General features: G+C 44.7%; 1 protein-coding gene across 2 annotated transcripts in view; it reads right to left on the bottom strand.

The window, feature by feature from the left end:
- CAMK2A (calcium/calmodulin dependent protein kinase II alpha) overlaps positions 1 to 12,261 on the bottom strand; it is a 220,790-nt gene that overhangs the window by 106,684 nt on the left and 101,845 nt on the right. For both annotated transcript variants that reach the window (XM_033927288.1, XM_033927289.1), the window contains exon 4: positions 6,058 to 6,112. In XM_033927288.1, coding sequence (XP_033783179.1) covers positions 6,058 to 6,112 — 55 coding nt within the window. The remainder of the gene's footprint in view (positions 1 to 6,057; positions 6,113 to 12,261) is intronic.

The raw sequence follows: 12,261 nt of genomic DNA, 5'->3' as shown, positions 1-12,261 counted from the left end.
CTACTTTTACAGCAGGGGTAGGCAATTCCGGTCCTCGAGAGCTGGAGCCAGGCCAGGTTTTTAGGATATCTGCAATAAATATGCACAAGATAGATTTGCATCTCAAGGAGGCAGTGCATGCAAATCCATCTCCTACAGATTCATGGTGGAGATTCTGAAAACCTGACCTGGCTCTGGCTCTCGAGCAGGGCCGGATTTTCCTATAGGCTAACTAGGCTTCAGCCTAGGGCCTCAAATCAAGAGGGGCCTACATTCAAATTGTTAGCAAAATTAAAATTACACTATTATAAAAACGGTGAACATTAAAACACTGAACCGAAAATAAGGAGAAATTCTACGCTTCGTGATTGGAACCGGCTCCGGCCGCAACGGAGCGCCGACTCGGCTTCTCCCTTTCTTTTTCTCGCCCTGGGAGGAGGATCGGGGAGGGAAAGACGCCAGTCCGGAAACAGCTGGGCAAAGCCCAGCCCCGTAGGGAGAGAGCAAAACGTGGATCCGTCAGGACAGGGCAGCCCAGACTGGCATCTGGGGTGGGGGGTGGGGTGGGGGTTTCAGTGGAAGGGGGATGGGGATGGGAGGCAGGCGGGCATCGGAGGGGGGGTGAGGTGAGGAAGGACACACTGGGGGCACTATGGACATAGGAAGGGGCAATGTTGTGTGTTATGTTTGATTAGTTATTGTTACAAGTACTATATATGGTGCTGAGAATAAATGTCCAAATAAGTGTTCTCGACTTTTTTTTTATTTATTATCCGTGTCACATTTTTTATAAAGGTTAGTACCAATAACAACATGTTTCATTTAACATATTGATATATATCACAGTAATGATGTATTTTATTATCTCTCATGTAATTTACAAACTTAAAAATGGGAGGTGAAAGGGCCTCATAAGTGGAATAGCCTAGGGCCTCTTTTCATCTAAATCCAGCCCTGCTCTTGAGGACAGGAATTGCCTACCTCTGGTAACTCAATGCAATTTATGATGAGCTTACAAAGGTATCCCTTCTTCTTCAGATCAGAAAAATGCAAATGTTACCAAATATCAGTATATATGAGGAAAATATGAAAGCATTTCGGGGATAGGAAGAGGGAGGAAGGATAAGAAAACCACAGACAGGACAGCGTTGGTAGTGACATACAATCCAGAGCTGGAAAAACTAAGAAAAATTCTAAGAGATCTCCAACCACTACTTCATAAAGATGAATTACTAAAATAAATATTCCCATCTCCACCTGTGCTGGCCTTCCGTCAGCCACCAAATCTGACTTCTGATAACAAGCCAACATGGTTTTTGCAAGGGGAGATCGTGCCTAACAAACTTATTGCACTTCTTTGAAGGAATTAACAAACGGATGGACAGAGGAGACCCCATAGACATCATATATCTAGATTTCCAAAAAGCCTTTGACAAGGTACCCCATGAACGCCTACTTCGGAAACTGAAGAACCATGGGGTGGAAGGAGACGTACATAGATGGATCAGAAACTGGTTGGCGGGCAGGAAACAGAGGGTAGGAGTAAAGGGTCACTACTCAGACTGGAGGAGGGTTACGAGTGGTGTTCCGCAGGGCTCGGTGCTCGGGCCGCTGCTATTTAATATATTCATAAATGATCTAGAAACAGGGACGAAGTGTGAGATAATAAAATTTGCGGACGATACAAAACTATTTAGTGGAGCTGGGACTAAAGAGGAATGCGAAGAATTGCAAAGGGACTTGAACAAACTAGGGGAATGGGTGGCGAGATGGCAGATGAAGTTCAACATTGAGAAATGTAAAGTATTGCAGGTGGGAAGTAGAAACCCAAGGTACAACTATACGATGGGAAGGATGTTTTTGAATGAGAGTACCCAAGAAAGGGACTTGGGGGTAATGGTGGACATGACAATGAAGCCGACGGCACAGTGCGCAGTGGCCGCTAAGAAAGCAAATAGAATGCTAGGTATAATCAAGAAGGGTATTACGACTAGGACGAAAGAAGTTATTCTGCCGTTGTATCGGGCAATGGTGCGCCTGCATCTGGAATACTGCGTCCAATATTGGTCGCCGTACCTTAAGAAAGATATGGCGTTACTCGAGAGGGTTCAGAGGAGAGCGACACGTCTGATAAAAGGGATGGAAAACCTCTCATCATACGCTGAGAGATTGGAGAAACTGGGTCTCTTTTCCCTGGAGAAGAGGAGACTTAGAGGGGATATGATAGAGACTTACAAGATCATGAAGGGCATAGAGAGAGTGGAGAGGGACAGAAAGAGAGAGAGAAAGGGAGACAGAGTGAAATAGAGAGAGAGAGATAGAAAGAAAGAAAGAGAGAGAGAAAGGGAGAGAGACAGAAATAGAAAGAGATAGATAGAGAAAGATTGGAGAAACTGGGACTCTTTTCCCTGGAGAAGAGGAGACTTAGAGGGGATATGATAGAGACTTTTAAGATCATGAAGGGCATAGAGAGAGTAGAGAGGGAGAGAAAGAGAAAGATTGGAGAAACTGGGACTCTTTTCCCTGGAGAAGAGGAGATTTAGAGGGGATATGATAGAGACTTACAAGATCATGAAGGGTATAGAGAGAGTGGAGAGGGATAGATTCTTCAAACTTTCAAAAAATAAAAGAACAAGAGGGCATTCGGAAAAGTTGAAAGGGGACAGATTCAAAATGAATGCTAGGAAGTTCTTCTTTACCCAACGTGTGGTGGACACCTGGAATGCGCTTCCAGAGGAAGTAATAGGGCAGAGTACGGTACTGGGGTTCAAGAAAGGATTGGACAATTTCCTGCTGGAAAAGGGGATAGGGGGTATAGATAGAGGATTACTGCACAGGTCCTGGACCTGTTGGGCTGCAGCATGAGCGGACTGCTAATCACGATGGACCTCAGGTCTGACCCAGTGGAGGTATTGCTTATGTTCTTATGCTTATGTTCTTATGAAACGAAAATGGGTAAAAAGCCATGAAGAGGAGAATGGTACACATCCTTGTGGTATGACAAACTGTGTAAGCACATCTCAAAGGATCCCACAGTCACTCATATGGGAAAAAACATTCAGCATAAAGGGATCCTTCACATGTTCATCTTCTAATGTGGTAGACATCATTCGATGCAAAAGTGCAAAGAGGGATGTTACATCGGTGAACATGCCAAATGCTAAAGGCAGAATCGACCTAAATAGTTATCATATTAAGAATTGCAATACCAACCAGACTGTCAGCTCTGTCGGACAACACTTTGGAAAAACTGACCGAAGCAGGAAACTACAGGCCGGGGAGCCTCACTTTGGTTATTGGGAAAATAATGGAAGTGTTGCTGAAAGAAAGGAAATGGGTTACAGGATTCGAGGCAACATGGCTTTACAAAAGGTAAATCGTACCAAACGAACCTGATTGAATTTTTTGATTGGGTGACCAGAGAGCTGGATCGAGGACATATGCTAGATGTAAGTTACTTGGATTTCAGCAAAGCCTTTGATACAGTTCCTCATAGGAGGCTGTTGAACAAACTTGAAGGGCTGAAGTTAGGACCCAAAGTGGTGAACTGGGTCAGAAACTGGCTGTCGGACAGACGCCAGAGGGTGGTGGTTAATGGAAGTCGCTCGAAGGAAGGAAAGGTGACTAGTGGAGTCCCTCAGGGTTCGGTGCTGGGGCCAATCCTGTTCAATATGTTTGAGAGTGACATTGCTGAAGGGTTAGAAGAAAAAGTTTGCCTTTTTGCAGATGATACCAAAATTTGTAACAGAGTAGACACCAAAGAGGGAGTGGAAAATATGAAAAAGGATCTGCAAAAGTTAGAGGAATGGTCTAATGCCTGGCAACTAAAATTCAATGCAAAGAAATGCAGAGTAATGCATTTGGGGATTAATAATCGGAAGGAACCGTATATGCTGGGAGGTGAGAAGCTGATATGCACGGACGGGGAGAGGGACTTTGGGGTGATAGTGTCCGAAGATCTAAAGGCGAAAAAACAGTGTGACAAGGCGGTGGCTGCTGCCAGAAGGATGCTGGGCTGTATAAAGAGAGGCGTAGTCAGTAGAAGGAAGGTGTTGATGCTCCTGTACAGGTCGTTAGTGAGGCTTCACTTGGAGTATTGTGTTCAATTTTGGAGACTATATCTGGCGAAGGAAGTAAAAAGGCTTGAAGAGGTCCAGAGGAAGGTGACAAAAATGATAGGAGGCTTGCACCAGAAGACGTATGAGAGACTGGAAGCCCTGAATATGTATACCCTAGAGGAAAGGAAGGACAGGGGAGATCTGATTCAGACATTCAAATACTTGAAGGGTATTAACGTAGAACAAAATATTTTCCAGAGAAAAGAAAATGGTAAAACCAGAGGACATAATTTTAGGTTGAGGGGTAGTAGATTCAAGAGCAATGTTAGGAAATTCTACTTTATGGAGAGGGTGGTGGATGCCTGGAATGCGCTCCCGAGAGAGGTGGTGGAGAGGAAAATGGTGATGGAGTTCAAAGAAGTATGGGATGAACACCGAGGATCTAGAATCAGAAAATAATAGTAAATATTGAACTAAGGCCAATACTGGGCAGACTTGCACGGTCTGTGTTTGTATATGGCCGTTTGGTGGAGGATGGGCTGGAGAGGGTGTAGATGGGCTGGAGTAGGTTTTGACGGAGATTTCGGCAATTGGAACCCAAGCACAGTACCAGGTAGAGCTTTGGATTCTTGTCCAGAAATAGCTAAGAAGAAAAAAATTAAATTGAATCAGGTTGGGCAGACTGGATGGACCATTCGGGTCTTTATCTGCCGTCATCTACTATGTTACTATGTTACACCAACAATTTTATGGTGAGAATACTAAAAGGGAACTTTAAAACAATCCAAGAATGTAAAACCTTTGAAATCAAAATGATAAGGTATTTTGAAACCTCCCAGACAGGACTTAACAGAGATCTGGGCTTTCTTTCCCACTATAAAGACATTTAAAATTGCTTTGCCACATTTCTGTCTCCTGCCCACCCACCCCTCCCTCTTCTTATCCCTATCCCTGAAATGCTTTCATGTTTTCCTTATATTTACTGATATTTGTCAACATTTGTCTTTTCCTGATCTGAAGCAAAAGGGTTACCTTTTTTATTGGACTAACAATGCATTGTATGATGAGATTTTGAAGATATCACCTTATTTTCTTTGTTTTTTGTTTTACTTCTTTACAATTAATATGTATGAATTTGTACAGCATCTGTTGCGTGCAAAACTATTTCATGCATTCTCATTGCGGAAACCCTGAAAACCAGACTAACGTGCAGCACCGAAAAAAGTCACCTTTGGAAATTCTTGGTAAGGCATCAAAAGAGATGCAGAAGTAGAATAGTGTAACTTCCTTAAGAGGGTGAAGTCATAATGCCGTTGTACAGGGCCATGGTGAGACCTCATCTGGAGTACTGTGTGCAATTCTGGAGGCCACATTACAGTAAAGATGTGCGTAGAATTGAATCGGTTCAGCGGATGGCCACCAGGATGATCTCGGGGCTCAAGGGTCTCTCGTACGAAGAGAGACTGAACAAATTGCAGCTCTACACTCTCGAGGAACGTAGGGAGAGGGGAGACATGATCGAAACATTTAAGTACCTCACGGGACGTGTCGAAGTGGAAGATGATATTTTGTTTCTCAAGGGACTCTCGGCCACAAGAGGGCACCCGCTCAAACTCAGGGGCGGAAAATTTCATGGCGACACCAGAAAGTATTTCTTCACAGAGAGAGTGGTTGATCATTGGAACAAGCTTCCAGTGCAGGTGATCGAGGCAGACAGCTTGCCAGACTTTAAGAATAAATGGGATACCCATGTGGGATCCCTACGAGGGTCAAGATAAGAAAATTGGGTCATTAGTGCATAGACAGGGGGTGGGTAAGCAGAGCGGGCAGACTTGATGGGCTGTAGCCCTTTTCTGCCGTCATCTTCTATGTTTCTATGTAATCGCAATAAACAGAGCAATTGTCCACTAAAGAGTATCTGACATTGGGCTAAGTACTGAAGACCAAGGTGATTTGATTATTGAGTGATAAGAGAGAGTGCACCTGGAGATTAGAGGTCATCTTTTCAAGTGCTACTTACAGATCAAAAATCAGGTAGTGATGACCTTCTTCAGATATACTGTCATGGAGTCTCACTGCAATGTAAGAAAAAGAAAGAGTATATAATATTACCTAACAGAATTCAATTCAATTCTTTCTTTCATTTATTTTTTTTTAATTTGGCAAAAAAATTACAGATATCAAAATAGTCTCTCTCCTTCGCTTATAATCTTCATTCAGAAATAAAGAGTAATCCAAGAAAGCATAAGGCAAGTCATTCACCCCTGGCTTTGAGAGCGAAATATTTGTTTGACTTTCAGGTCCTGACTCTCTAAACATTTTTCCCAACTCTGTGCCTTAGGGTAAAGCCCTGGGTTGGATTGGGCTCTAGTGTAGCCCTTTTACATCAGAGAATTCAACAGAATTAAGTAGAGTGGAAGGGAAAAAAGAAAATATTTAAAATTGAGATTCAGCTCACTAAGGGATAAAGAGTGAGAATCGCTGTCCTACCCCACAATGAATTGTTGTTACTTCTGCTTCGTCTGCCTCACTCAGGGTCATCAGAAGCAGCAGGCAAAGCAGATGATCACGGAGAAATCAGGCCAAGGGAATACCAAAATGCCTCATCAGGGGTCAGCCACCATGCAAATCCATGCATCTGCTACAGCAGCTGGAACTAGGGTGATGAGGTTACCCATTCTAGAAGGGAGACTTTATGGCCAGTCCTGGATTTCTGCCAACCTAATCCTGATGCATTATGGAACTCGTAGCCCTGATTTCAATGGATAGGCTTATGGACTACAAATACTACACTGCTATGGGATGCAATTTTAAAATCAGGACTGGCCAAAAAGTCTCCCTTCTGCAATGGGTGACCTGGTCACCCTAGCTCAGGGGTGTCAAAGTCCCTCCTTGAGGGCCACAATCCAGTCAGGTTTTCAGGATTTCCCCAGTGAATATGCATGAGATCTATTTGTATGCTAATAGATCTCATGCATATTCATTGGGGAAATCCTGAAAACCCGACTGGATTGTGGCCCTCGAGGAGGGACTTTGACACCCCTGCCCTAGCTGGAACTCTCTGAAGCCTCTTACAGAACCACTAGAGCAGTGGTTCCCAACCCTGTCCTGGAGGAACACCAGGCCAATTGGGTTTTCAGGCTAGCCCTAATGAATATGCATGAAGCAAATTTGCATGCCTATCACTTCCATCATATGCAAATCTCTCTCATGCATATTCATTAGGGCTAGCCTGAAAACCCGATTGGCCTGGTGTTCCTCCAGGACAGGGTTGGGAATCACTGCACTAGAGATCCATAAGGTGGCCCCAACCCTATTACCAGCAACTCAAACTCTTTAGAAGGCCAGTAGGCCCTGCAATGATGCCTGCCCTATCTATTGGATAGCATTCTTTTAGGCTTGAGTAATCTCATGTATGGTAGCACCTATGGCAGGGGTGTCAGTCAAAGTCCCTCCTCGAGGGCTGCAATCCAGTCGGATTTTCAGGATTTCCCCAATGAATATGCATGAGATCTATTAGCATACAATGAAAGCAGTACATGCATATTCATTCGGGAAATCCTGAAAACCCGACTGGATTGTGGCCCTTGAGGAGGGACTTTGACACCCCTGACCTACGGGATTCCATGATAAATTTCTACCATCTGATTTCAGGGTGGTTCTGTATTTAAGGACTGGGTAGTCCTTTGCTGCAAGAGGTAGAACAATATATAATATTTTTGTGCAATGTGTCATTCTATAGTAAAGTGGAATACAATGATACCATGTGGAGTAGCTGTAGGAGATCTCATTTTAATAGATATTATGTCACAGTAAGGGGTCCTGTCTTTAGCATGATAGGAGAATACAGTACCCAGTTTCTAGCAGGGAACTTCCATGGCAAATCCTGCTGTACCAAGAAGTGGCAGGGGAATTCCATGATAAATAAAACTATGTAGTGGCAGAGTAATTATAGAGCTAGTATCGTTTAAGAACAGGGTGAGTTCACAGTTATTTCTGTCCTCTTACCAAATTGCAGGTTCCCTACATGGTAATTAGTTTTGGACATGTTAAGTGTAGTTACCGAGGCCTGTCACAACTCTACTTATTTACTAAAATATAGTGCATGTAAACAAGTCAGTTCCTGCAACTCATCAGTATATGCAAATGTGCACATAAGGCTCCTTTTTACTAAGGTGCGCTAAGCATTTTAGCGCGTGCTAATCACATGCTAAACCAAGGGTGTCCAACCTGCGGCCCGAGGGCTGCATGCGGCCCCGTGAAGTATTTTGTGCGGCTCCGGTCGAGGGCGATGCAGTGTTTTCCTCTGCTGCTCCCGGGTGTTTACCGTCTTGCCGGCTCCCTCCTCCGTCTTGCTGCAGCGTTTGTGCGGCCCCAGAAACATTTTTTTTCAGCCAGTGCGGCCCAGGGAAGTCAAAAGGTTGGACACGCCTGCGCTAAACGCTAACGCGTGCATGTTAGTCTATGGACGCGTTCACATTTATTACGTGCGTCGGATTAGCGTGCGCTAAACACGTGCTAAAACGCTTGGCGCACCTTAGTAAAACAGGGGGATGCTATCGTAAGTCTGAAACTTCCACAGCGTAGTACGCGTGCAGTGCATTCTTCCTCCACATTGGAAAAGTATATCGTATGACATTCTCGGTGATTTTTAACTTGCTTGGAGAGTGGCAGAATTTCTGATGAGATGACAGCATTTAGGAAAGCAATAAAAACAGACCTCTTCACCTCACTCCCCCGCCCACGGCTGATACATTACAAAGAAATGGCTGTCGGTACAAGATCCTCGGTATGTGTCGCATTAAGATAAAAACTTGTACTGAAAAATCTTGCTCTGTAGCTATGGCAAATTGTAACCTGTTGACTGTATATTACGTACTAGTGTTTAAGCCCGTTACATTAACGGGCGCTAGCGTAGATGTCTGTCTGTCTGGATTTTTTTCTTTGTGTCTCTCTCCTTGGATGCTGTCTGTCTGTCATTCTTTCTGTCTGTGTCTCTCCCTGGCCCCCTGTCTGTCTGTCTCCCTGGCCCCCTGCCTGCCTGTATTTCTCTGTTGCGTCATGCCTGCCTGTCTCTCCTTGGCCCCATTCTGTTTCCCCCCCCTCCTCTTAGAGCAAAGCATGATTGCTGTCTGGCCCCCAGCACACCCCTCCCCCAAAGCTGCCCCCTTTCCCTCTCCCCCTCCACTTCTTACCAGCATGGGACACATGATTGCTATCTGCCCCCCAGCACACCCCCTCCCCCCAAAGCAGCCCCCTTTCCCTCTCCCCCTGGTCCCCTGTTGTGCCATGCTTGCCTGCTCCGTGGCTCCCTTCTGTTCCCCCCTACCATTCGTACCTTCCCTCCATCCATGGTTCCAAGTGTCTTCTGGCCCACCGGCACGAACCGCTGCCGCCGCTGCTGCTCCTCTGCAACAAAGCAGCCTGCTGAGGTTCACCAGCCGGCAGTAACGAACCTCGCAGGTCCACCTCGGTAGCACGTTCCCTCTGACGCGATCGCTGCTACCGAAGTGGACAGCGGCCTGCGAGGTTCGCTACAGCCGGCCGGCAAACCTCAAAAGGCTGCTGTGAAGAGGAGCAGCAGCGGCAGCAGCGGTTGGTGGATGAGGGCGGGAGGGGGGAGTCGCCGGCGTGTTCCCTGCCTCTGTGTTCCAAAATGGAATTCGGCTACGGAAGGACACAGCACGGCGCAACAATCACAAAACTCTAAGTGCGCATGCGCGCTTAGTGTTTTATTATAGAGGATGTTAACCTGTAACCCGTTCTGAGCTCTTGGGGGAGAACGGGATAGAAAATGAATGGCTCTTAAACAGTTAAATAGTGTTTGCCTGGCTACCCGCTAATACTCAGTGGGAGATAACTTGTTATCTCCATTGAATATTAGCAGCAGCTAAAATTTGGCCAGCTATATAGATGATAGCCACTAATTTTAAGCGCTGACCAGTCACATTTAGGCCCTCTTTTACTAAGGTGTGCTAACCAATTAGCACACGCTTATTGAATTAGCGCGTGCTAAACGCTAATGCGTCCATAGACTAACATGCACGCATTAGCGTTTAGTGCGTGCTGATCGGTTAGCGCACTTTAGTAAAAGAGGGCCTAAGGTGCGCTAACCGATTAGCATGCGCTGAACGCTAACGCATGCATGTTAGTCTATGGACATGTTAGCGTTTAGCGCGTGCTAATCGATGAGCGCACCTTAGTAAAAGAGGGGGTTAGCTGGTCTATAGCTTAGTTGGCCAGCACTTAAAATCTACATAGCTGTCTAAGTTTGAGCCAGACCTAAAAACAGACAAGATATTCAATGCCAGTCACTGGAAAAAGACTAGCATTGAATATCCTGGCTCAGCCCCCAACTGCGGGGATTAGCCAACCTCTCAGTATCAGCCCCAACATTTCCAAAAGGCGTTCTTTCCATTGTGTATGTGTATGTATGCTCGTTCAATCCAGAAGCTCCAGAGGTTGGGAAGTAAGGTCAATGCTGGGTAGACTTCTATGGCCTGGGTCCCCTAAATAGCAAAACAAATCCCATGTCCGTAACAAGGCTAGAGTGGGCTTTGACGGTAACTCCAATCGTTGGGAAATAGGACCAGCGCCGAACAGACTTCTATGGTCTGTGCCCTAAAATTGGCAGGGAGAGACAGATTAAGTAAAACAATGCTTAATTGTGAAGAAGAAGAACCAGTATTGGGCAATAATATATTACTTTTAAAGTAATAAATAATTGTAAATATTACTTTTGTGAAAATTAATGAAATAACTCATTACTTTTTCCACTAAAGAGTAATATAATGTCTCATTACTTTATATAGTCAAAGTAACTTAACATGCAACTAGCAACTGTGAAGTATTACTTTTAAAAAAGTAACTAGTACCTCAAATGTATTACTTTTCATAGTAACTTATTATTTTTATTAAACAGGTAAATAGGAAGTGTAATATATTACATTTACAAAGTAACTCACCTCAACCACCCACACACCGGGCCATACCCTTGACCTAGTCTTCACACAAAAAGACCAACCCATCAACCCTCACATCCAATGCTATGTCTCTCAACCAGTCTGGTCCGACCACCACCTTATCACGTTCCATCTCGTGAACTCAGCTGCAGAACTCCAGACCAAGGACACCAACCACCCTTCCACAACCTCCAAGAAAAAAAATCGATCACATATGTGCAAATCATGATCTGACACCTCAAAACCCAACGAACACCCAAAATGACCCTTTCCCGTCCACAAGAGACCCCAATACCGAAAACCTCGATCGCTTTGAACCAGCATCTCATGACAACCTAGCAAAAACAACCACCGCGCTATGACCCTCTGGATCCATCCTTGACCCGTGCCTGCCAAATCTCCTGATGGCCATAAAAGATGCCTTCATCAAATTGATTCTACCTGTAATAAATTCCTCCCTGCGAGCAGGAGTGGTACGGCAGGGCTGGAAATCGGCAATCATCAGGCCTCGTCAAACTCGCAAATATTGGAATCAGTGATCAAGCACTCCGGTGGTTCTCGTCATTCCTGAGCCATAGGACCCAAAGTATCCTACTAAGATCTACCCTATTGTGACCCAAACTGATAAAATATGGAGTACCTCAGGGCACTTTCCTGTCCCCTCTGCTTTTTAACCTCTATATCAGACCGATGATAGAAATCACCTTAAAACACCACATAAAGTTCTACTCATTCGCCGATGACATACAACTGTTCCTACCGCTAGGCTCAAACCGAGACACCCAAATCTCCAAACTACACAACTGCCTCTCAGAAATAAAAAGCTGCATCTCCCAGGTATATCGGATGGGTTGTGAGCCCGTCGGGACAGACAAGGAAAAATGCTTGAATACCTGAATAAATCCATGTAAACCATTCTCCCCTGGAAGAACGTTATAGAAAATTGAATGAATAAATAAATAACTTGGGCAATAATAATAATAATCATATCTTTATTTTTCTATACCGCCATAGTCAAGCAACTTCTAGGCGGTTCACATTGAAAGAAGGCTGGACAGTCAGCGAAATAACAAAAAGCCTAGAATAGAAAAGATACATATTAATTGGGGTTCCATGGGTAAAGAATACATGAAAATTGGAGCTTCCTGAGAGATCGAAATAACGTTTACAGAGGGGAGTATCATAGTGAGAGAGGGTGGTCTGTTTTACTGAGTGAAACCTATGCAGAGTACCAGATTCAACTGTGGCCAAATTGTTGAGCA

Source organism: Geotrypetes seraphini, chromosome 18 (assembly GCF_902459505.1).
Source record: "Geotrypetes seraphini chromosome 18, aGeoSer1.1, whole genome shotgun sequence".
NCBI lineage: Eukaryota > Metazoa > Chordata > Amphibia > Gymnophiona > Dermophiidae > Geotrypetes > Geotrypetes seraphini.
Note: the sequence above shows the minus strand (reverse complement) of the source record. Positions and strands in the feature narration are given on the sequence as shown.